The following is a 26,008-nucleotide window of genomic DNA, read 5'->3' as shown; positions in this document are numbered from 1 at the left end:
CTCTGCGTTATAAACTGTAGTGAAACATTTGGGGGATCAAAGCTCTCACAACACATCTAGATAAGCTCCTTAGGGGGTCTACTTTCCAAAATGGTGTCACTTTTGGGGGGTTTCAATGTTTAGGCACATCAGTGGCTCTCCAAACGCAACATGGCATCCAATCTCAACTCCAGTAAATTTTGCATTGAAAAGTCAAACGGCGCTCCTTCCTTTCCAAGCTCTGCCATGCGCCCAAACAGTGGCATACTCAGGACAAATTGTACAACAACTTTTGGGGTCCAATTTCTTCGCTTACCCTTGGGAAAATAAAAAATTGGGGGCAAAAAGATCATTTTTGTGAAAAAATATGATTTTTTATTTTTACGGCTCTGCATTATAAACTTCTGTGAAGCACTTGGTGGGTCAAAGTGCTCATCACACATCTAGATAAGTTCCTTAGGGGGTCTACTTTCCAAAATGGTTTCACTTGGGGGGTTTCAATGTTAAGGCACATCAGGGGCTCTCCAAACGCAACATGGCGTCCCATCTCAATTCCAGTCAATTTTGCATTGAAAAGTCAATTAGCGCTCCTTCCCTTCTGAGCTCTGCCATGCGCCCAAACAATGGTTTACCCCCACATATGGGGTATCGGCATACTCAGGACAAATTGTACAACAACTTTGGCATCCATTTTCTCCTGTTACCATTGGTAAAATAAATCAAATTGGAGCTGAAGTAAATTTTGTGTGAAAAAAAGTTAAATGTTCATTTTTATTTAAACATTCCAAAAATTCCTGTGAAACACCTGAAGGGTTAATAAACTTCTTGAATGTGGTTTTGAGCACCTTGAGGCATGCAGTTTTTTTAATCATCTCACACTTGGTTATTTTCTATCATATAGACCCCTCAAAATGACTTCAAATGAGATGTGGTCCCTAAAAAAAATGGTGTTGTAAAAATGAGAAATTGCTGGTCAACTTTTAACCCTTATAACTTCCTAACAAAAAAAATTGGTTCCAAAATTGTGCTGATGTGAAGTACACATGTGGGAAATGTTACTTATTAAGTATTTTGTGTGACATATCTCTGTGATCTAAGGGCATAAAATTCAAAGTTGGAAAATTGCGAAATTTTCAAAATTTTTGCCAAATTTCATTTTTTTTCACAAATAATCGCAATTCTTATCGAAGACATTTTACCACTATCAGGAAGTACAATATGTCTCAAGAAAATAATGTCCCAATCATCAGGATCCGTTGAAGCGTTCCAGATTTATAACCTCATAAAGGGACAGTGGTCAGAATTGTAAAAATTGGCCTGGTCATTAACGTGCAAACCACCCTTGGGGCTTAAGGGGTTAGTCAAAATTCACCCCTACTTCCCAAAATAGCTTGATAAAAAGTTTGAAGTAGTTACACATTCAAAAAGCAAAATCAAGCAACGGGGAACTGTTTTTGTTTTATTAAGACAGATTCAAAATGTAAATAGTAAAAAAGATCTGCAAAGAAAAATTGCTTGTGACATGCATATTTTATGAGGTAGACAGTCTCTGTTAAATGTCTGGATTTTGGGTAATTTTTGTATTTTTTTGTTTTTAAAAAACGTAAACGTTTTAAATATCACTAGTCTACAGTGACAAGCATGTACACCATATGAAGCTGACACTGATTTCAGATTTTTTTGTACTGTTACAACTATTGTGTGTTCCTGCTGCTGCTTTCTATTGCATTATAAATTAAAAATAAAATAGGCCAAATCAATTAAATCATCTCTTCTAGCCACACCAATATTTATTTGATTTAAATTTCTGTTTCATTCACTTTCCATTTTGTTAACTGATAAAAAATAAACTAAAACTATTAACATTTTTTTTTAAAAGCATTCTTACCTTTCAGCATTTTTTTCTATAACTACCATTTGCACAGTATTGTATATACAGCTCTGGCAAAAATTAAGAGACTACCACATCAACATTTTGTCATGGGCAGCCCAATCTCCAGACCTGAACCCCATTGAAAACCTCTGGAATGTAATCAAGAGGATGATGGATAGTCACAAGCCATCAAATAAAGAAGAACAACTTAAGTTTTTGCGCCAGAAGCAGTGTGAAATACTGGTGGAAAACATGTCAAGACGCATGAAAGCTATGATTAAAACTCATGGTTATTCCACGAATATTGATTTCTGAACTCTTCCCAAGTTAAAACATTAATATTGTTGTTTCTGAATTATTATGAACTTGTTTTCTTTGCATTATTTGAGGTCTGAAAGCACTGGGGTTTTTTTCAATTTTGACCATTTTTCTTTGTAAAAAAAAAAATACAAAATTTATTGCTTGGAAATTCGGAGACATGTCAGAAGTTTATAGAATAAAAGAACATTTTACATTTTACTCAAAAATATACCTATAAAGAGAAAAATCAGACAAACTGAACATTTTGCATTAGTCTCATAATTTTTGCCAGTGCGGTACTATAACATTTTAAGTTAAAACATACTTTTTTAATTACCAAATTATTCAGCTGGAGAATAAAGAAATTAGTAGTTGTTTTTGTATGTACTGTCAGTGAACCACTACTTGTGCTTTCAAGTATCTACAATTCAATATTATAACACTCAATATTGTCAAGCTTTCCAATTAGTCACAGTTTCAAAGCTCACATGAAGGCAAAATCAAGCAGTGTGTTAATTGTAGTAGATTACAATAACATGTGCTATCCAGGCAAGAACATAATGGCCATGAAATGCACTTTCATGTGTTTTTCTACAAGAGGGGACAAAACAAGAGTGCACATTGGATCCAGGGATTTAATGGGGATCTTTAAAAGTAGAAATGAGATCAATAATGCAGAAGACTAAAAAATGTTCAAAGAAAGCAGGATTTAAGAATATAAGGTCAAGTACAGAAGTTGTAGGTTAGTGGGATCAAGGGAACTATGAACATGATGCAATGGATTCAAAGCAGAACAAGATGAACAGTCTAAAATGAAAAGATCAAATGACAAAGCACAAAACAAAAAAATAGAAAACGATTGAATCATATACACAATGGCATCTAAATGAAAACTCATTTCTTACAAAGTGCAGACCTCTAAAAGCAAATATCTAACAAAAGGCCAGAAAACATTTTGCTAAAAAATGATTAAAGAGAATTTTGAGATTTTTTATCATTAAAATGTCTCTTAACAGTTGCTGCTCAAAAAGTGTTGCAGCTTGAGAGCAATACTAATACTGCTTCCATAGCTCAGCATACGTATTAAATCAAATTTTGACGGAATGGTGGATTTCTAGAAATTATTTTTTTTAATTATATTTTCAAAGGCCAAAAGACAATTTACCTACAGTACAGACCAAAAGTTTGGACACACCTTCTCATTTAAAGATTTTTCTGTATTTTCATGACTATGAAAATTGTACATTCACACTGAAGGCATCAAAACTATGAATTAACACATGTGGAATTATATACTTAACAAAAAAGTGTGAAACAACTGAAATTATGTCTTATATTCTAGGTTCTTCAAAGTAGCCACCTTTTGCTTTGATGACTGCTTTGCACACTCTTGGCATTCTCTTGATGAGCTTCAACAGGTAGTCACCGGGAATGGTTTTCAATTCACAGATGTGCCCTGTCAGGTTTAATAAGTGGGATTTCTTGCCTTATAAATGTGTTGAGACCATCAGTTGTGTTGTGCAGAAGTCTGGTGGATACACAGCTGATAGTCCTACTGAATAGACTTAGAATTTGTATTATGGCAAGAAAAAAGCAGCTAAGAAAAATGAGTGGCCATCATTACTTTAAGAAATGAAGGTCAGTCAGTCTGAAAAATTGGTAAAACTTTGAAAGTGTCCTCAGGTGCAGTTGCAAAAACCATCAAGCGCTACAAAGAAACTGGCTCACATAAGGACTGCCCCAGGAAAGGAAGACCAAGCAGTCACCTCTGCTTCTGAGGATAAGTTTATCCGAGTCACACCAGCCTCAGAAATCGCAGGTTAACAGTAGCTCAGATTTGAGACCAGGTCAATGCCACACAGAGTTCTAGCAGCAGACACATCTCTACAACAACTGTTAAGAGGATACTTTGTGCAGCAGACCTTCATGGTAAAATAGCTTCTAGGAAACCACTGCTAAGGACAGGCAACAAGCAGAAGAGAATTGTTTGAGCTAAACAACACAAGGAATGAACATTAGACCAGTGGAAATCTGTGCTTTGGTCTGATGAGTCCAAATTTGAGATCTTTGGTTCCAACCACCGTGTTTTTGTGCAACGCAGAAAAGGTGAACGGATGGACTCTACATGCCTGGTTCCCACCATGAAGCATGGAGGAGGAGGTGTGATGGTGTGGGGGTGCTTTGCTGGTGACACTGTTGGGGATTTATTCAAAATTGAAGGCATACTGATCCAGCATGGCTACCACACCATGTTGCAGCGGCATGCTATTCCATCTGGTTTGTGTTTAGTTGGACCATCATTTATTTTTCAACAGGACAATGACCCCAAACACACCTCCAGGCTGTGTAAGGGCTATTTGGCCAAGAAGGAGAGTGATGGGGTGCTACGCCAGATGACCTGGCCTCCACAGTCACCAGACCTGAACCCAATCGAGATGGTTTGGAGTGAGCTGGACTATAGAGTGAAGGTAAAAGGGCCAACAAGTGCTAAGCATCTCTGGGAACTCCTTCAAGATTGTTGGAAGACCATCAAGAGAATGCCAAGAGTGTGCAAAGCAGTCACCAAAGCAAAAGGTGGCTACTTTGAAGAACCTAGAATATAAGATATAATTTCAGTTGTTTCACACTTTTTTGTTAAGTATATAATTCCACATGTGTTAATTCATAGTTTTGATGCCTTCAGTGTGAATGTACAATTTTCATAGTCATGAAAATACAGAAAAATCTTTAAATGAGAAGGTGTGTCTAAACTTTTGGTCAGTACTGTATCTTGAAGCAGGTCAAACATTTGGGACTTTTGTGACCATTCTTTATATCACTTGTTTTACAAGCATGATTACATCAGATAAAGTACAATTGATCAGCGGCATTTATATATTTTAACCTAATGTATATGGCATGCATCAAAGTTTCTGTGTTGTCTTATGAAGCAACTTCTGTAAGCTTTGGCAATCAGTTATTAGCTCAAGAGAAAACCACATATTTCCAGTAGTTACCACTACATATCATAGAATCATAGAATCCTAGAATGTTGGAGTTGGAAGCGACCTCCAGGGTCATCGTGTCCAACCCCCTGCTCAATGCAGGATTCACTAAACCATCCCAGAAAGATGTCTCTCCATCCTCTGTTTGAAGACTTCCATGGAAACAAAGGATTAACTGTTCCAATTAGGTGATGTCGCTGCTGAGCCTTCCTTCTCCCTTCATAATGATCTTAGCACACACTCATTAATTGCTTCAATACATTAGAAAGGGTCTAAGTCAGTCTATAGCTACTAATGCACATGTGCATTTCTGGAAACAATAAAAAGTATGAGTTGAGAATTGCCCTAGTGACCAGTGTAAAATCTGCAAGTTTTCGAGTATTTTTTAAATCCCTTTACGATCTTTGCCATAGAGGCACATAATTGGTTGCCTCCCCCTCTTTTAGCCTGCATCTATTCAGGCACATGACAGCTGATTTAATCAGCTGTCATATGCCCATAACAGCCATGGGTGGAATCAAAATCCACCCATGGCTTTTAACATGCTAAGTGCCGCTGATAATCTCTGATAGCATGATGAAAAAAAATCAAAATGCAAAAATTACATTTGTTTGTTTCGACGCAACATTGCAATAAAATACAGGTGCTATGGGTCTTGGAAAATGGTGACTTTTTTTACAAACTTAGGATTTTTCACCACTTACAGGGAGCCTGTCAGCAGAATTGTGCACAGTAACCTACAGACAGTGTCAGGTTGGCAGCATTATACTGACTAAAATGATACCTGAGTGATGAAATCCGTGTTGTGGTTGTTGTTTAATTTTTATTTTCAGTTTTGAGTTAATGATATGCCCGTGGTCCGGGGCGGTCTGTGGGGGTTATTTCATGTGGCGCTCTGATTAGGTTTTCACCAGTATGGCTTCTGACATGTCACTGGTGTTAGGGTTGGCGGAACGCACTGAATATATTTATTAGATGGGATTGGTGCGTTCGCAACCCGGGATCCACCATGCAGGAAAGAACCTGCTGCTAAGTAATTGGCGGCACTATATGGTGATATGAACCAGCTCTGTTAGCTTCACAGAGCGGCCGAGAAAGCAAAGCTCTGTGCCCTGTTTAGACTTTCACAGAGGCACAGTCTAACTACCCAAATGAGAGCAGTCAGTGGTCATTCATGCACACAAAACTCCTCGCCGGAGGTGCCAGCATTCTAGGGGCTTACTTCAGCTGGGTCCCTGAACACATACAAACACATGACCACACTGGCGCAAAGCACATAACTTAGGAAGATACTAGCACATGGCCTTGCGGCCATGCGAGCATTAAATAGCTGCAGCACGAACAGGACCTTCCTAGAAGGACCAGTGAGAGGCTGCTACAGAGCCTGCGCACCTACAGGACCTTCCTAGAAGGACCAATAGATTTGGCTGCAGTACCTGAGCATGTGACCCTTGATCTCCACTGAGAGATCTTACCCTGGGCATGCTCAGTGTGTGCAAAGCAGGACTTAGTCCCAGAAAAGCCTGCTCGCCGCAGATCAGTGAAGGGTACAATAGCAGAGTCTGGAGAGGCAGCAGTAACCCTTTGCACAGTATCAGTCTTAGTGAGACGCTGGGACCGACGTCTCCGCTGAGAAGGCTCCACTGCGGCCGATGCAGAATGGAAGAGCAAAGCAGATATGGATCGAGATTCCCCCTGTGCAGCAGAGGAAACTTGACTCCTAACATTACCCCCCTCCTAGGGCCCCCCCTCCTTGAGCCTCGCTATGCTCAAAAGCTGCAATGAGCAGCGGAGCCCGAATGTGCTCCACAGGCTCCCAGGTTCTATCCTCTGGACTGTGACTCTTCCAGTCCACCAGATAAAATGTCTTGCCATGTACCACCTTGCACCCCATGATACCATTCAACTCAAACTCATCCATGGATGAACCCGATGTCCCGGCAGATCACTCAGAAAACCGGGACAAATGAACGGGCTTTAAGAGGGAAATGTGAAAAGTATCGGTGATACCAAGGCGTGGAGGAATAGCCAAAAGGTAGACCACAAGGTTGACCTGTTCCAGAACCTTGAACGGGCCAATGTAGTGAGGCGCAAACTTAGTGGACTCAACTCGCAGCCTGATGTTACTGGAGGAGAGCCACACTAAGTCGCCAGGAGCAAAGATCGGAGCGGGGTGCCGGTGTGTATCAGCCGAAACTCTCATTCTCTCCTTGGAGGCCCGGATGGCATCCTGTGTGCAGTCCCAGCTGTCACGTGCCTCCATCGCCCAGTCTTCCACCCTAGAATTGGTGGATGACACGGGCATGGGCACAGGGACACGCGGATGCTGGCCGTAATTAAAGAGAAAAGGAGTCTGACCAGTGGAATTGGCTATGGCGTTGTTCAAGGCAAATTCCGCCCAAGGTAGCAAAGATGCCCAGTCATCCTGCCTAGCAGAGACAAAATGTCACAAGTATGTCACCAGAGTCTGGTTGGTTCTCTCTACCAACCCATTCGCCTTGGGATGATATGCAGAAGAGAGATTCAGCTCTATGCTGAGTAAACGGCAGAGCTCTCTCCAAAACCGAGACGCAAACTGGGGACCCCGGTCGCTGACAATTTTATCAGGCATTCCATGTAAGCGGAAAATATGTTTTATAAACAACGCCGCCAAGGCCCGTGCTGAAGGTAACCGTGGAAGCGGCACCAAATGCTCCATCTTAGAAAAATGATTGGTGACTACTAGTGTTGAGCATTCCGATACTGCAAGTATCGGGTATCGGCCGATACTTGCTGTATCGGAATTCCGATACCGAGATCCGATATTTTTGTGATATCGGGTATCGGTATCGAAACAACATTAATGTAAAAATGTGTAAAAGAGAGAATTAAAATAAAAAATATTGCTATACTCACCTCTCCGACGCAGCCTGCACCTTACCGAGGGAAGCGGCAGCGTTCTTTGTTTAAAATTCGCGCTTTTCTTTCCTTTACGTGAGTCCCGGCTTGTGATTGGTTGCGTGCCGCCCATGTGACCGGGACGCAACCAATCACAGCAAGCCGTGACGTAATTTCAGGTCCTTCAGGATTTTAAAATTACGTTCCGGCGTTGTGATTGGTTGCGTCGCAGTCACATGGGAGACGCAACCAATCACAAGCCGTGACGTCACGGGAGGCTGGACACGCGCGCATTTTAAAATGGGCGCGTGTCCAGCCTCCCGTGACGTCCCGGCTTGTGATTGGTTGCGCCGCGGTCAACCAATCACAAGCCGGGAGGCTGGACACGCGCCCATTTTAAAATTTTAAAATGCGCGCGTGTCCAGCCTCCCGGCTTGTGATTGGTTAACCGCGGCGCAACCAATCACAAGCCGGGACGTCACGGGAGGCTGGACACGCGCCCATTTTAAAAAGCGCGCGTGTCCAGCCTCCCGTGACGTCACGGCTTGTGATTGGTTAATGGCGGCCATGTTGCCGGGACGCGGACCAATCACAGCAAGCCGTGACGTAATTTCGTCACGGCTTGCTGTGATTGGTCCGCGTCCCGGCAACATGGCGCCGTGACCAATCATAAGCCGGGACGTCACTGGAGGCTGGACACGCGCGCTTTTTAAAATGGGCGCGTGTCCAGCCTCCCGTGACGTCCCGGCTTGTGATTGGTTAATGGCGGCCATGTTGCCGGGACGCGGACCAATCACAGCAAGCCGTGACGTAATTTCGTCACGGCTTGCTGTGATTGGTCCGCGTCCCGGCAACATGGCCGCCCTGACCAATCACAAGCCGGGACTTCACGTAACCAAGTAAAAGCGCGAATTTTAAACAAACAACGCTGCCGGTTCCCTCGCTGAGGTCCAGGCTGCGTCGGAGAGGTGAGTATAGCGATATTTTTTATTTTAATTCTTTCTTTTACACATTTATATGGATCCCAGGGCCTGAAGGAGAGTTTCCTCTCCTTCAGACCCTGGGAACCATCAGGAATACCGTCCGATACTTGAGTCCCATTGACTTGTATTGGTATCGGGTATCGGTATCGGATTGGATCCGATACTTTGCCGGTATCAGCCAATACTTTCCGATACCGATACTTTCAAGTATCGGACGGTATCGCTCAACACTAGTGACTACCCAGATAACGGTGCAGCTACAATACTTGGGTAAGCCCACCATGAAGTCCATCCCGACCATCTCCCAGGGCCTGTCTGCCACCGGCATGGGATAAAGTAACCCAGCAGGCTGTTGCCTAGGAGACCAATTCTGGGTGCAGGAGACACGCCTGAATATAGTCCCAACGTCACGGGCCATATGCGGCCACCAGTACGTCCTCGCCAAAAGCTCAGATGTCCTCTTGGTCCCAAAATGTCCACACACTTTGGATGAGTGAGCCCAAGAGAGAACCTCCGGTCACAAATTCGCTGGTACGAAAGTCTTGCCCGGGGGCACGGACTCTAGCAAAACCGGAGCCACAGTTCTCAGGCTCTCAGAAGGGACAATAAGCCGAGGCTCCTTCTCCTCAAATGACACTACGGAGCGGGAGAGAGCGTCGGCAAGAATGTTCTTCTCCCTGGAGAGAAAATGGAGAGTAAAATGGAACCGGGAGAAGAACAGGGACCATCTAGCCTGGCGAGAATTTAGCCGCTGGGTCGTCTGTATATATACCAAGTTCTTGTGGTCAGTGAACACTTGGAAGGGAAAGCGAGCTCCCTCCAAGAGGTGTCTCCACTCTGAAAAAGCCAACTTCATGGCTAGCAACTCCCTGTCCCCGATGGAATAATTCCCCTCCGCTGGTGTGAAGGTCTTGGAGAAGAAGAAGCAAGGATGCTTCCGACCTTGAGCATCCTTTTGGAAAAGGACTGCTCCAGCACCAACAGATGAGGCATCCACCTCCATGATAAATGGCTTATCTACATCGGGGCGACGTAGGATGGGAGCTCTAGCGAAGTGTCACTTAATCGAGAGAAAGGCCTTGGAGACCTCCTCTGACCACAACTTGGGATTTGCTCCCTTCTTGGTGAGGGCAACCAAGGGAGCTACCAAAGTTGAGAAGTGTGAAATGCACTGGCCATAGTAATTAATGAACCCCATAAAGCGCTGCACCACTTTAAGAGAATGGGGTTCCTTGCAGTTCATCACAGCCTGTAGCTTGGCAGGATCCATAGCCAAACCCTGGGCAGAGATGATATAACCAAGGAGACTAGGACTCCTGCTCAAACACACACTTTTCCAACTTGGCGTAGAGGGAGTTTGCCCATAAGAGGTCGAAGACTTTGCGAACATCTCTCCGATGGGAGTCAATATCTGGAGAGTAGATGAGAATATCATCCAGATAGACTATGACAGAGGTGGTGAGCATATCCCGGAAAATGTCATTCACAAAGTCTTGGAAAATGGCTGGAGCATTACAGAGCCCAAAGGGCATCACCAGGTATTCATAGTGCCCATCCCTGGTGTTAAAAGCCATCTTCCATTCGTCCCCCCTCACGGATGCGAATCAGGTTATAGGCACCCCGCAGATCTAATTTTGTAAATACCCTTGCTCCCCGTAGCCTATCAAAAAGCTCAGATATCAGGGGTAAAGGGTACTTGTTCTTAACGGTGATGGCGTTAAGACCCCTGTAGTCTATGCATGGACATAAGTCTCCAGTCTTCTGTATGAAGAAGAACCCAGCCCCTGCAGGTGACACTGACTTCCTAATGAATCCTATTGCCAGATTCTCTTGGATGTACTGAGACACTGCCTCCATCTCCAGGAGAGATAACAGATAGACTCAACCTCGGGGAGGCTCAGCACCAGGCAAGAGGTCAACAGGACAGTCATAGGGGCGGTGAGGCGGAAGGGTCTCCGCAGCCCTTTTGTAGAACACATCTGCATAGGGCCAATAGTGCTTGGGGAGAGAGGAAAGATCTGCGGGTACCTGTGTTGTAGCAACCTGAACGCACTCCCTCTGACATCTACCCTCGCAGGATTTACTCCATCCCAAAATTCTCCCTGAGGACCACTCTATATGAGGAGAATTATAGCGTAGCCATGGTATCCCCAACAGGACCTCATCAATTCCCTCAGGAATGACTAATAGGGAGATAATCTCCTGATGTGATGGAGACACAGAAAGCGTGATAGGAATGGTTTGGTGGGTAATCTGGGAGGGTAGTGTCGAAAAGGTGCAGCCAGGAGCTCGAGGTGTATACCACACTGGCTCACGAAACCCCTACAGGACTTACTGTCCCCAGAGTATCTCTCAGGCAATGGGAGGTGAGATAAGGTCAGAATAGAGGTGGCAGTGGGTAAAGCTGCTGCAGCCACGCTAGCAGCCTGAACTGCTATTGCGGTAACATCCACCGCCGAGGTTGCACGCTCAAGAGACGCCAACCGGCCCTTCAGCAGCTGGATGTACCACTGCAATCGCTGTTCATCTGCCATTACTTAGCCAGATCCTGGCGCTAGTATACTGTTAGGGTTGGCGGAATGCACCAAATATATTTATCCACCGTGCAGGAAAGAACCTGCTGCTAAGTAATTGGCGCCACTATATGGTGGTATGAACTAGCTCTGTTAGCTTCACAGAGTGGCTGAGAAAGCAAAGCTCTGTGCCCTGATAGACTTTCACAGAGGCACAGGCTAACTATCCAAATGAGAGCAGTCAGTGGTCATGCATGCACACAAAACTCCTCGCCGGAGGTGCCAGCATTCTAGGGGCTTATTTCAGCCAGGTCCCTGAATACACACAAACACAATCTCCTCATCGGAGGTGCCAGCATTCTAGGGGCTTATTTCAGCCGGGTCCCTGAACACATACAAACACATGACCACACTGGCGCAAAGCACATAACTTAGGAAGATACTAGCGCATGGCCGTGCAGCCATGCAAGCCTTAAATAGCTGCAGCACATACAGGACCTTCCTAGAAGGACCAATGAGAGGCTGCTACAGAGAATACGCACCTACAGGACCTTCCTAGAAGGACCAATAGATTTGGCTGCAGTACCTGAGCATGTGACCCTTGATCTCCACTGAGAGATCTTACCCTGGGCATGCTCAGTGTGTGCAAAGCAGGACTTAGTCCCAGAAAAGCCTGCTCGCCGCAGATCAGTGCAGGGTACAATAGCAGAGCCTGGAGAGGCAGCAGTAACCCTTTGCACAGTATCAGTCTTAGTGAGATGCTGGGGCCGACGTCTCCACTGAGCAGGCTCCACTGTAGCTGATGCAGAATGGAAGACCGCAGCAGACACGGATCGAGATTCCCCCTGTGCAGCAAAGGAAACTCGACTCCTAACAACTGGTCCCTCACTGACCTGCCCCCTAGCTTACACAGTGAATATTATATATATTGAAAAAAAAATCCCCTAATGGAGGCAGGCGTAGGAGCCTGCTCTGCAGCATGATCGCATCTACAATGTAAATTTAATTATCTCCTTCAGATTGAAAATGGCTCCGACAGCGCATGCACAGTAGCAGCTATTGGCGATCCAAAAGCTGCCACTGCGCAGGTGCTGGTGGCACCATCTTGCTAGAGAAGAAAACATTGCCTCCTCCAAGATGGCAAAAAAAATCAGGTTGAAAATGACGCCGGCTGCGCCTGCGCAGTATGTTATGATCTGGTGATCTTGGAGCCGCATGAGAGACTTTCTCAGGAGTAGGTGGTACCTGTACTGACCGCAAACCCTAATCTAACACCGCAACTAGAAGTAGCCGTGGGATGTACCTAACACGTCCTAGACATCTCGACACAGCCGGAGGACTAAATACCCTTATAGATGGAAATGGGAATTCTATCTTGCCTCAGAGCAGAACCCCAAAGGATAGGCAGCCCCCCACAAATATTGACTGTGAGTATAAGAGGAAAGACACATGCAGGCAGAAAAACAGGATTTAGCAAAAGAGGCACTTCTAGCTAAATAGAAAAGGATAGGACAGAATTCTAAGCGGTCAGTATTAAAATCCTAAAAACATCCACAGCAGATAATACAAATATTCCACATCTAACTAAAGACATAGAAAGTATATCTGCATCTCCTGAGAATCCAGCATGACTGAAAAATCTAAACAAAGTTTAAGCTGGACAAAAACACAATAAATTGCACTGAATTGCAAAGCACACTGCATGTGTGCACAGAGACAAAAAACCAGACACTTATCTTAGCTGAATCTGCAGCAGGGCATGAGGAGCCAGAGAGAGATGCAATCCCTCCAAGTACAATGGACAACTGGCACAAACTCATGGATCCTGCACACCTAAATACCTAATAGAGCTGCAATCAGCAGAAAAACCTGCCCGGATTACAACCCCAAGACAACTGCACTACCACAAACAACCACCAGAGGGAGCCCAAGAGCAGAATTCACAACAGTACCCCCCCGTGAAGAGGGGTTACCGAACCCTCACCAGAGCCCCCAGGCCAATCAGGATGAGCCAGATGAAAGGCACGGACCAAATCAGCAGCATGGACATCAGAGGCAAAAACCCAAGAATTATCCTCCTGGCCATAACCCTTCCATTTGACAAGGTACTGAAGCCTCCGCCTCGAAAAGCGAGAATCCAAAATCTTCTCAACCACATACTCCAACTCTCCATCAACCAACACAGGAGCAGGAGGATCAACAGAGGGAACAACGGGCACCACATATTTCCGCAATAAAGATCTATGGAAAACATTATGGATGGCAAAAGAGGCCGGAAGGGCCAAACGAAAAGACACCGGATTGATAATCTCAGAAATCCTATAAGGATCAATAAACCGAGGCTTAAACTTAGGGGAAGAAACCTTCATAGGAACATGACGGGAAGACAACCAGACCAAATCCCCAACCCGAAGCCGGGAACCAACACACCGACGACGGTTAGCAAAATGCTGAGCCTCCTCCTGAGACAACACAAAATTGTCCACCACATGAGCCCAAATCTGCTGCAACCTGTCAACCACAGAATCCACACCAGGACAATAAGAAGGTTCAACCTGCCCCGAAGAAAAATGAGGATGAAAACCAAAATTACAAAACAAGGGCGAAACCAAGGTAGCCGAACTAGCCCGATTATTAAGGGCAAACTCGGCCAATGGCAAGAAAGCCACCCAATCATCCTGATCAGCAGACACAAAGCATCTCAAATAAGTTTCCAAAGTCTGATTAGTTCGCTCGGTCTGGCCATTTGTCTGAGGATGAAATGCGGAAGAAAAAGACAAATCAATGCCCTGCCTAGCACAAAAGGCCTGCCAAAACCTAGAAACAAACTGGGAACCTCTGTCAGACACAATATTCTCCGGAATACCATGCAAACGAACCACATGCTGAAAAAACAACAGAACCAAATCAGAAGAGGAAGGCAATTTAGGCAAAGGCACCAAATGAACCATCATAGAAAACCGGTCACAAACCACCCAGATAACCGACATCCTCTGAGAAACCGGAAGATCTGAAATAAAATCCATAGAAATATGCGTCCAGGGCCTCTCAGGGACAGGCAAAGGCAAAAGCAACCCACTATCACGGGAACAACAAGGCTTGGCCCGCGCACAAGTCCCACAGGACTGCACAAAAGAACGCACATCACGTGACAAAGAAGGCCACCAAAAGGACCTACCAACCAAATCTCTGGTACCAAAAATACCAGGATGGCCAGCCAACACAGAACAATGAACCTCAGAAATCACTCTACTAGTCCATCTATCAGGAACAAACAGTTTCCCCACTGGACAGCGGTCAGGTTTGTCAGCCTGAAATTCCTGCAGAACCCATCGCAAATCAGGGGAAATGGCAGAAAGGACCCCCCCTCCTTCAGAATGCCGACCGGCTCAAGAACCTCAGGAGAATTAGGCAAAAAACTCCTAGAGAGGGCATCAGCCTTAATATTCTTAGAACCTGGAAGATACGAAACCACAAAATCAAAACGGGAGAAAAACAGGGACCATCGAGCCTGTCTAGGATTCAGCCGTTTGGCAGATTCGAGGTAAATCAGATTTTTATGATCGGTCAAGACCACAATACGGTGCTTGGCTCCCTCAAGCCAATGTCGCCATTCCTCAAATGCCCACTTCATAGCCAACAACTCCCGATTGCCGACATCATTATTGCGTTCAGCAGGTGAAAATTTACGGGAAAAGAAGGCACATGGTTTCATCAAGGAACCATCAGAATTCCTCTGAGACAAAACGGCCCCTGCCCCAATCTCAGAAGCATCAACCTCAACCTGAAACGGAAGAGAAACATCTGGCTGACGCAACACCGGGGCAGAAGTAAATCAGCGTTTAAGCTCCTGAAAGGCAGAGACAGCCACAGAGGACCAATTCGTTACATCAGCGCCTTTCTTCGTCAAATCGGTCAGGGGTTTAACCACACTGGAGAAGTTAGCAATGAAACGGCATTAAAAATTAGCAAAGCCCAAAAATTTCTGAAGGCTCTTCACGGATGTGGGCTGAATCCAATCATGAATGGCCTGAACCTTAACCGGATCCATCTCTATAGATGAGGGAGAAAAAATGAAGCCCAAGAGACATTTAGACCCCTTCACAAACAAAGCATTGTCATGAAGGATCTGAAATACCATCCTGACCTGTTTCACATGAGACTCCCAATCATCGGAAAAAATTAAGATGTCATCCAAATATACAATCATGAATTTATCAAGATAATTCCAGAAGATATCATGCATGAAGGACTGAAAAACAGATGGAGCATTAGAGAGCCCGAAGGGCATCACAAGGTATTCAAAATGGCCCTCGGGCGTATTAAACGCAGTTTTCCATTCGTCACCCTGCTTAATACAAATAAGATTATGTGCCCCTCGAAGGTCAATTTTAGTAAACCAACTAGCCCCCTTAATCCTGGCAAAAAAATCGGAAAGCAAAGGTAAAGGGTATTGAAACTTGACCGTGATCTTATTCAAGAGGCAATAATCAATACAGGGTCTCAAGGAGCCATCCTTCTTAGCAACAAAAAAAAATCCCGCTCCCAACGGTGAAGAAGATGGCTGAATATGCCCTTTCTCCAAAGACTCCTTAACATAACTCCGCATGGCGGTATGTTCCGACACAGACAGGTTGAAAAGTTGGCCCTTAGGAAACTTACAGCCTGGAATCAAGTCAATAGCACAATCACAGTCCCTATGCGGTGGAAGGGAACTGGACTTGGGCTCATCGAATACATCCTGAAAATCAGACAAAAACTCTGGAACTTCAGAAGAGGAGGAAGAGGAGATTGACATCACAGGAACATCATTATGAACCCCCTGACAACCCCAACTAGTCACAGACATAGACTTCCAATCCAACACAGGATTATGTATCTGCAACCGTGGAAACCCCAGCACAATAGCATCATGCAAATTATGCAACACCAAAAAACGACAATCTTCCTGATGGGCTGGCGCCATGCACATGGTCACCTGTGTCCAAAACTGGGGTTTATTTTTAGCCAAAGGTGTAGCATCAATGCCCCTTAAAGGAATAGGGTTCTGCAAAAACTGCAAGGGGAAACCACAACGCCTGGCAAATTCAAAGTCCATTAAGTTCAAAGCGGCGCCTGAATCCACAAACGCCATGACAGAAAATGATGACAATGAGCAGATCAAGGTCACAGATAACAGAAATTTAGGTTGTACAGTTCCGATGGTAACTGAACTAGCGATTCTCTTTGTACGCTTTGGGCAGACTGAAATGATATGAGAAGCATCGCCACAATAAAAACACAACCTATTCTGATGTCTGAATCCTTGTTGTTCCGTTCTAGACAGAATCCTATCACACTGCATAGGCTCAGGCATCTGCTCTGAGGACAACACCACAGCGCGCACAGTTCTGCGCTCCCGCAAGCGCCGATCGATCTGAATGGCCAGAGACATAGAATCACTCAGACCAACAGGCGTGGGAAACCCACACCATAACATCTTTAACAGATTCAGAAAGACCCTTTCTGAAAATTGCCGCCAAAGCATCCTCATTCCATTTAGTCAGCACAGACCATTTTCTAAATTTCTGACAATACAATTCTGCCGCTTCTTGACCCTGAGACAGGGCCAACAAGGTCTTCTCCGCTTGATCCACAGAATTTGGTTCATCATATAATAATCCTAGAGCCTGAAAAAAGGCATCTACACTAAGCAAGGCCGGATTCCCAGATTCCAAGGAAAATGCCCAATCCTGAGGGTCGCCACGCAGCATGGAGATGACAATTTTAATCTGCTGAATGGGATCACCAGAGGAATGAGGCTTCAGAGCAAAAAACAGTTTACAGTTGTTTTTAAAACTCAAAAATTTGGACCTGTCCCCAAAAAACAAATCAGGAGTAGGAATCCTAGGCTCTAAAAGCGGAGTCTGAGCAATATAATCTGAAATACCCTGTACCCTAGCAGCAAGCTGGTCTACACGAGAAACTAATCCCTGAACATCCATGCTGGCACAAGACTCCTCAGTCACCCAGAGGAAAAGAGGGAAGAAAAGACAAAACAGGCTACAGAAAAAAATGGCTCTTTCTTCCTTTCTTCTGAGATGCATTTAACTCATTGTGGGCCAGTTGTACTGTTATGATCTGGTGACCTTGGAGCCGCATGAGAGACTTTCTCAGGAGTAGGTGGTACCTGTACTGACCGCAAACCCTAATCTAACACCGCAACTAGAAGTAGCCGTGGGATGTACCTAACATGTCCTAGACATCTCGACACAGCCGGAGGACTAAATAATCCTATGGATGGAAATGGGAATTCTATCTTGCCTCAGAGCAGAACCCCAAAGGATAGGCAGCCCCCCACAAATATTGACTGTGAGTATAAGAGGAAAGACATACGCAGGCAGAAAAACAGGATTTATCAAAAGAGGCACTTCTAGCTAAATAGAAAAGGATAGGACAGAATTCTAAGCGGTCAGTGTTAAAATCCTAAAAACATCCACAGCAGATAATACAAATATTCCACATCTAACTAAAGACATAGAAAGTATATCTGCATCTCCTGAGAATCCAGCATGACTGAAAAATCCAAACAAAGTCTAAGCTGGACAAAAACACAATAAATTGCACTGAATTGCAAAGCACACTGCATGTGTGCACAGAGACAAAAAACCAGACACTTATCGTAGCTGAATCTGCAGCAGGGCATGAGGAGCCAGAGAGAGATGCAATCCCTCCAAGTACAATGGACAACTGGCACAAACTCATGGATCCTGCACACCTAAATACCTAATAGAGCTGCAATCAGCAGAAAAACCTGCCCGGATTACAACCCCAATACAACTGCGCTACCACCAACAACCACCGGAGGGAGCCCGAGAGCAGAATTCACAACAACAGTGCTATTTATAGGAGATCCCTTACATGCTACTGCGCAGGCGCCATCTTGGAGGAAGCAATATTGATGGAAAAAGTTATGGCTCTGGGAATAAGTTGAGCAAAAAAAATAAAAATGCAAAAACGGAATATCCCAAGGTGGTGAAGTGGTTAAATATAGATTGTGAGATGAAAAATTAAAACAATTATTCCCAGGTTATCTATCCCAATATCTATTTTACTTAAAAGGAATCTGTCAGCAAGTTTCTGCTATATAATCTGAGAGAAGCATGATGTATAGGCTGAGAGTTTGACTCCAATGATGTGTCACTTACTGGGCTGTGTGTTGCTTTTCAATAAAATCAGTGTTTTACAAGCAGGAAATTATCACTAACGGACAAGCTGCCACATGTCCTTTAATCTACTTGTTTGAACCCACCCCCGATTTGCAGCTTTCTGTCAATTTACACTGTACACTGAAAGCTGCTAATCAGTGGGAAGGACACGGTTATCAAGGCTCAGCATTCTGAGCAGAGAAAACTGTGATTGTATCAAGGTGACCGCAAGTAGACCACACATTACTGAAATCAGGGTTTTAGCCCCTATATCATGCTGCTCTTAGATTACATATGGAAAAATTTATATATATATATATATATATATATATATATATATATATATATATATATATATTATGTGGTGCAGTGACCAATGTTACAGCCAGGGTGCGCTGTCTGTGCACTTCAAGATGCACTTGGAAGCATAATTGTGATGAAACAGTGACTGGCAGTGTTGTGAATGGCCGGTATGTATCGCAGAGGTGGGTGGCCCTGTGATGGAAGCCTGGGTATGTTTTGCTAAAGCAGATCTACTGCTGAGGGTTTTGTTTACATTGGGAAGGCTTCCAGGTGATTGGAAAGATGGGTGGGTCCAGTCACCTTCAAACCCACCAAAAGAGGCGTGTCTGAACACCTAAGATGGTTTTGTGTTTAAGGACCTGTGGTGATGTCACGCTCACATGACTGGCCATGTGACAGGTACCTGGGTGTGGTTACACCTATGTAAAGGAGGTGTGTGTGCAGCACATGGTGTGAATGTTTTTGGGAGTCTGTCAGGGTGGACACACTTCCATGTGTCCTGGCTGGACACTGCAGAGTGGCCTGTGTGCTGTAGGTCCTGGATGGTCAGTGTTGGAGGCTCCTGGGAGTGGAGTCGTCCTGGAAGCACCTAGAGACCGTAGACCTGGACGGTCAGTGTTGGAGGCTCCTGGGAATGGAGTCGTCCTGGAAGCACCTAGAGACCGTAGACCTGGACGGTCAGTGTTGGAGGCTCCTGGGAGTGGAGTCGTCCTGGAAGCACCTAGAGACCGTAGACCTGGTCGGACTGTGTTGAGGACCTGGGATTGACGTGAAGTCAGCATGAGGAGTGGAACTCCTGAAAGGTAACCCCGGACACGGGGATTGTAATATATGGCAGAAAAGTTTATCTGCTACATGAACAGACTGGTGGTCGTGATAAGTTCATGGACATAATGAAATAGACTGTATGTCATGTGGTTTATGAAGTTTAATAAACCAGATTTGACCAGATTTGTGTGAGGTACCATGCCTGAGTGCTTGAATCCTATGCCAAGCGAGTGTCCCCCAACACACTCAGGTAGCGTATCACCACAATATATATATTCATAATAAATATTGATAGACCAGGTTTAAACAGATTGGGTGCTGCTTTTGAGTCTTTTTGTTATGATATATAAAGGGCAATCAAAATTGAGGTCCCTCTATAAAGTTAAGGGCTACTACCTTTTTAACAGACTGTATTTAATATACAATATCGATGTGAGCATTAAAATAGCTCATTGCAATAATATCACTAAATGAAAATTTAATTAAAAAAAGGAAACGTATTTCCACAAAAGGAAAAAAGCACATGGAAATATAGTGCACTTATGCTGTCATTGTTTTAAGGTTAGTTAATAGAGTGCATCGGTACAGTAGACTTTTTTTATTGCTGTCTGTTGGCCACCACTACTGCTACAATAACTGCCCAAAGCCATCTGAAACAACAAGATAAGTAAAGGGAGGTATAGAGTTATTTTGGGCAAAGAGAAAATTGATATATAGGTTTATTATGAAGGAATCCTTAAAGGGGTTGTCCATATTTGTGGATATGTTTTCTTCTTAAATGCATGCAATTGGCCTTATAAATTATTTTCACATTGGAGTTTTATTTAAAAAAAAACAAAAAACACTTGTCTCCTATAGCCACGGTATTACATTGCCTATTGGCATAATAGCAAATGGACAGGTTTGATCACATGCTGCTCCAATAGCAGACATTTTACGGACTGAAGAGCTGTGCAGTTTGTGAGGAACGATGCCCTAATAAGAGCAGGAGGAAGCTGTCGTACCTATGTAATAGCAAGTGCCACACAATCACATCCCGAACACTTCTGATGAAATAAAGATAATATGGCCGACCCTGCTACCTCATCTTGCAGCCACAGAAAAGATGGTGTAATACAGTGGCTAAAGGAGGCAAACCATGCAAACATTTTAGTGAAAGCAAATTGTAAAATTGTTTTTCAGCCCCGAATACATGTATTACAGTAAAAAAAATTTGTCCCTAAAGGTGGGCAACTCCTGTAAGTTATCAATATGATCTTTAGGGTAAGATGAAAACAGATTTCTTGAATGAATAGAGTTTCAAGATTCTATGTTTCTATGAATTTTAGTTCTATGATTATATGATTTTCCCAAACAAATTTGTGTAATTTTATATGTTCAACTTAAATGTAACCATATATAGATTAGCATTTTTGAGTTCATTATCTTTTCTGAAACATTTCTACTTTAGTGTTTTTAAAAAGCAGATATGCAAATTGTCTCTTCAGAGAGGAAGAGGACTAGAACCCTAGTAGTGCCACATATAGGAAATAGCAATCCTAAAAATCAATGTCAACCCTTTAACGAGCCTTGTCACATTACTTAGTATAACAGCCAAAACAAGAATCTCAATTTGCAGACAGTGTATTTTGGGGTACTGCCCCTCGTCCGTGGAAAGTATGAGATCTGGTTTGGCTGTGTGAGAGGCGCCTGACCTGAAGAGGACTAGGCTTGATAAAGGGTCGATATTGACTTTTAGGATGTCTACTTCCTGTAGGTGGCACTAGAGTTCTAATCATCTTCCTCTCTGAAGAGACAATTTGCATATTTCTCAGAGGAGCATTGCAGCTTAAAAGTCTCCTCATCTCGACATGCTTGACATGTTACTCTCCGCAAGGAGAAACATTAGCCCTTGGATCCTAATAATGAGATGGAAATAGACTCATCACTCACAGAATGATTGGTAACATAATCTAGAAAAAATTGTCCATGTAGATGAGGAATGTAAATTTCTCAAGCTTTTTACTTGTCTATGCAGATTTTAAAAAGCTTAACCCCTTACTGACCTCGGACGGGATAGTGCATCCGAGGTCAGCTCCCCTGCTTTGATGCAGGGCTCCGTGGTGAGCCCGCATCAAAGCTGGGACATGTCAGCTGTTTTGAACAGCTGACATGAGCCCGCAATAGCGGTGGGTGAAATCGCGATTCACCCACCGCTATTAACTAGTTAAATGCCGCTGTCAAACGCAGACAGCGGCATTTAACTACCGCATCTGGCTGGGCGGCCGGAAATGACGTCATCGCCGACCCCGTCACATGATCGGAGGTCGGCGATGCTTTAGAATGGTAACCATAGAGGTCCTTGAGACCTCTATGGTTACTGATCTCCGGCAGCTGTGAGCGCCACCCTGTGGTCGGCGCTCACAGAACATCTGATTTTCTGCTACATAGCAGCGATCTGATGATCGCTGTTATGTAGCAGAGCCGATCGTGCTGTTCCTGCTTCTAGCCTCCCATGGAGGCTATTGAAGCATGGCAAAAGTAAAAAAAAAGTTAAAAAAATGTGAAAAAAATAAAAAAAATATAAAAGTTTAAATCACCCCCCTTTTGCCCCAATCAAAATAAATCAATAAAAAAAAAATCAAACCTACACATATTTGGTATCGCCACGTTCAGAATCGCCCGATCTATCAATAAAAAAAGCATTAACCTGATCGCTAAATGGCGTAACGAGAAAAAAATTTGAAACGCCAGAATTACGTTTTTTTGGTCGCCACGACATTGCATTAAAATGCAATAACGGGCGATCAAAAGAACGTATCTGCACCAAAATGGTATCACTAAAAATGCCAGCTTGGCATGCAAAAAATAAGCCCTCACTTGATCCCAGATCACGAAAAATGGAGACGCTACGAGTATCGGTAAATGACGAATTTTTTTTTTTTTTTTGCAAAGTTTGGAATTTTTTTTCACCACTTAGGTGAAAAATAACCTAGTCATGTTAGGTGTCTATGAACTCGTAATGACCTGGAGAATCATAATGGTAGGTCAGTTTTAGCATTTAGTGAACCTAGCAAAAAAGCCAAACAAAAAACAAGTGTGGGACTGCACTTTTTTTGCAATTTCACCGCACTTGGAATTTTTTTCCCCTTTTCTCGTACATGACATGGTAAAACCAATGATGTCGTTCAAAAGTACAACTCGTCCCACAAAAAATAAGCCCTCACATGGCCAAATTTACAGAAAAATAAAAAAGTTATGGCTCTGGGAAAGAGGGGAGTGAAAAACAAACACGGGAAAATGGAAAATCCCAAGGTCATGAAGGGGTTAGTATATTAAATAAAGAGTCAAATTATAGAAAACTATACATCCATGAGCTCAATATCTCCCAATCTTTATAGTGTGTCCTCAGATAAAGTACACTGGTTGCATGGAAGTTTTGACAAATCTGCTTAAAAAATCAGATATAATACTAAATACAATTTTTTCAACATAAAATTTGCTAAATAAAACTTAACTCCCCCATACAAAATAATGGAATTTCAGTATTTCATTTTTAGGTGTAACGTTGTTGTTCTTTTTATGTAATCCAAGATATCTAAATATTGTTTGTTAGTTATTGTATTTTAGGCATAATATATTTAAAAAATGGTTTTATTTTACATAAAGTGTTAAGGATACTTACTGGAGGACTGAGTTCTGGTATGACTGCTTTATAAGTTAACGGCCGACAGTCTTGGGTGTTTGCTACTGGATTACAAGGAAGGAACCTAGGACCAAGGTCATCACCATCAAGGACATCAACTATCAAAGTAGTTGTACTTGTTCTTCTTTCACTGGGATTGATAGGACGGTCCTGGAGGAAAAGGAGAGATATAAGTAACAGATTCCAAATGTATTAAATTCGAAAGTACTGTTTTAAATTGAAATGTCAATTTGTTTTAGAATTTCAGTGTCCATTTATATATATATATATATATATATATATATATATATATATATATATATATATAAAATCAATTCATGCAAAAGAAAATAGTGCCACACATTTTTCACATTTTTAATGAATCTTTCTGTGATTCCACATCAATAACCCAAAAAGCATATGGTGCTTTAATACACTGTGACACTGTCAAGATATTCCTAATTCTAGGAAAGAATAACAGAGATAAATAAATCAACTAAATGCCAATCAAATTTGTGTCAAATTTTATTAATTTCTTGAACAATTGGTAATTTGATTATTATCAAAAAAATCCTGTTGTCATTTTACACATTGCAGTCGATTACAGAATGCTCACAAAAACGTAAGTCCCGCCATTCAGGCATCCCCATAATGCCTGACAGCCATCACATCTCATTGTATAGCGCAGCTCATTAGGAGTTACCAAAGTTTGTATAAAAGCCAAAGAACAGAATGCAGTAGCCATTTTAGGGTGATTCAGGATAAAAGATGTCAAAGGTCACAGCTCAGTAATAGAAATATGGAGAGAAAGTCCTAAAACTTTTGGCAAAAACTCCAGGCCAGAACGGGTGCACAAGAGAGATAACAGAGTTAGTGCCAAACTCAGTGAGGTGTATGGTGTCGCTGGTATTTGTCCTGTTGTATTTTGAATTACACATTTTGCCATAATTTTGAATGCTCTAGAAAAGCAACACAATATTTTTACAAAAAAATTCTGAAATCAATTAGTTACATAAAATGTGCTTGCTTGTCACAAATGACTGTATTGAGTTTTTGTATTTCTTATGCAATCTTTTTAAAAGAAGGGGGATTAATATAAAAGAAAATTATCCAAAATCCAGACATTCAACTGCAACTGTCTATCTCATAAAATGTCAGTGTTGCATACATTTTTTTGCACACCTGTTATGATAGTCAAGTTTTACATTCATAAATGCCACAATAATATAGCGCCTTGTTGCAGGTACTGCCTTTTTAGATGTGTACTTACCTAGCACTTCCTGTTATATCTGTTTGAGAAGAGTGAAGTTGAATTTTGTTGAAAATATAGGGAAAAAAATCAATCCCATGAATAAGGCATGGCTTAGTCTAGATTTTCATTCACCTTAAGCTAATGCCAATGATGAGATCGACTGCAGCATTTTGTTATCTATCCATCGTGCTCTACTCTGACCTGCTGCTGCCTGTGCCAATGCCCATGTTCACAGCCTAGCCAGGCACCTCTTGCCTATCCTTCAGGATATATTTATACTGTGTGACTGCTGAATCTAGGGTTGTCAGTACTGACACTACACAGTCCTATGTCCCCTTGATTTTCCCCACATATTCTACACTGTGCTACTGCTGCTGCATGTGAAGACAGTCACACATCCCTTACCTGTCCATTGTATTCTATAGCTATTCTTAACTGCTGCTAACAGGGCTGCCATTGATGGACCTACCAAGCCATAAACCTCCTTTTCTATCCCAACAAATTTCATAGTGTGCTGCTGTTTCCACTGCCACTGCCGAAAGACAACCACAAATCTCCTGCCTGTCCATTGTATTCTATAGCTATAATGTTTAGCTGCTGGAAACCATATCTTCTACAGCGTAAATAAACATAAAATTGCTCCCAAAAAGTGATTATTTTGGACAGGTCTTTTTTCTCTTATACCCATTGTTTCTTCAATTTCTCAGCAGAAATGTTGCTGGTCCCAAATATAGAGATAATTTTTGGATCTTTGCTTGCCAGAAAGCCGTGTTTTTTCCACGTATACCATCTGTTTATAAATAACAGCAAGACAGGCAACTTCTGTCAAAAGAAATATTGGATTATTTTTATATTTTAAAAAGCATAAAAAGCCTGTTAGTGCAGTTAGTTATTAAACGGGCTCTTGGTTTTCACCGCTTACTATTCACCTATACTCACATATGTTGAGGTCACTTGGACAATAATAAGGCTGTGTTCTGTGTTTGCATTAAAAATCTAAAAATGGTTCTATATTGTCATGGGACCCTATAGTCTTTTCCAGGCAATTTGTCACGATTCCTCTGCTCAGTGAATGATTGCTATGCTGTTCTGTGGAAACTGTCTTGCTGAGCTGTCTGTGTCTTGATTGACAGCTTGGTTGTCCAGTTTTGTGATGGGCTTGCTGGGCTGTTGGTGCCTTGATTGACAGCTCTGCTGTCCAATCTGTGACTGGGGCGTGCAGGATATTCTGCAGATGTTCAGTGTTCTGGTAATCGCATAGCTACTTATCTGAGCTGTCTGCCCCTGTTCCCTGCTAGACGTAGTTTGTGCTTCTTGGTGAGTGC

The 26,008-nt window shown here is 43.0% G+C and overlaps 1 protein-coding gene across 2 annotated transcripts in view; it reads right to left on the bottom strand.

Annotated features, from left to right (window-relative positions):
* The window catches only part of PCDH15 (protocadherin related 15), a 2,374,726-nt gene that overhangs the window by 1,553,016 nt on the left and 795,702 nt on the right, over positions 1 to 26,008 (bottom strand). For both annotated transcript variants that reach the window (XM_077258870.1, XM_077258871.1), the window contains one exon: positions 23,432 to 23,602. In XM_077258870.1, coding sequence (XP_077114985.1) covers positions 23,432 to 23,602 — 171 coding nt within the window. The remainder of the gene's footprint in view (positions 1 to 23,431; positions 23,603 to 26,008) is intronic.

The sequence above is a fragment of the Ranitomeya variabilis genome, chromosome 4, assembly GCF_051348905.1.
Source record: "Ranitomeya variabilis isolate aRanVar5 chromosome 4, aRanVar5.hap1, whole genome shotgun sequence".
Lineage (NCBI taxonomy): Eukaryota > Metazoa > Chordata > Amphibia > Anura > Dendrobatidae > Ranitomeya > Ranitomeya variabilis.
This window is presented reverse-complemented; position numbering and strand designations above follow the sequence as displayed.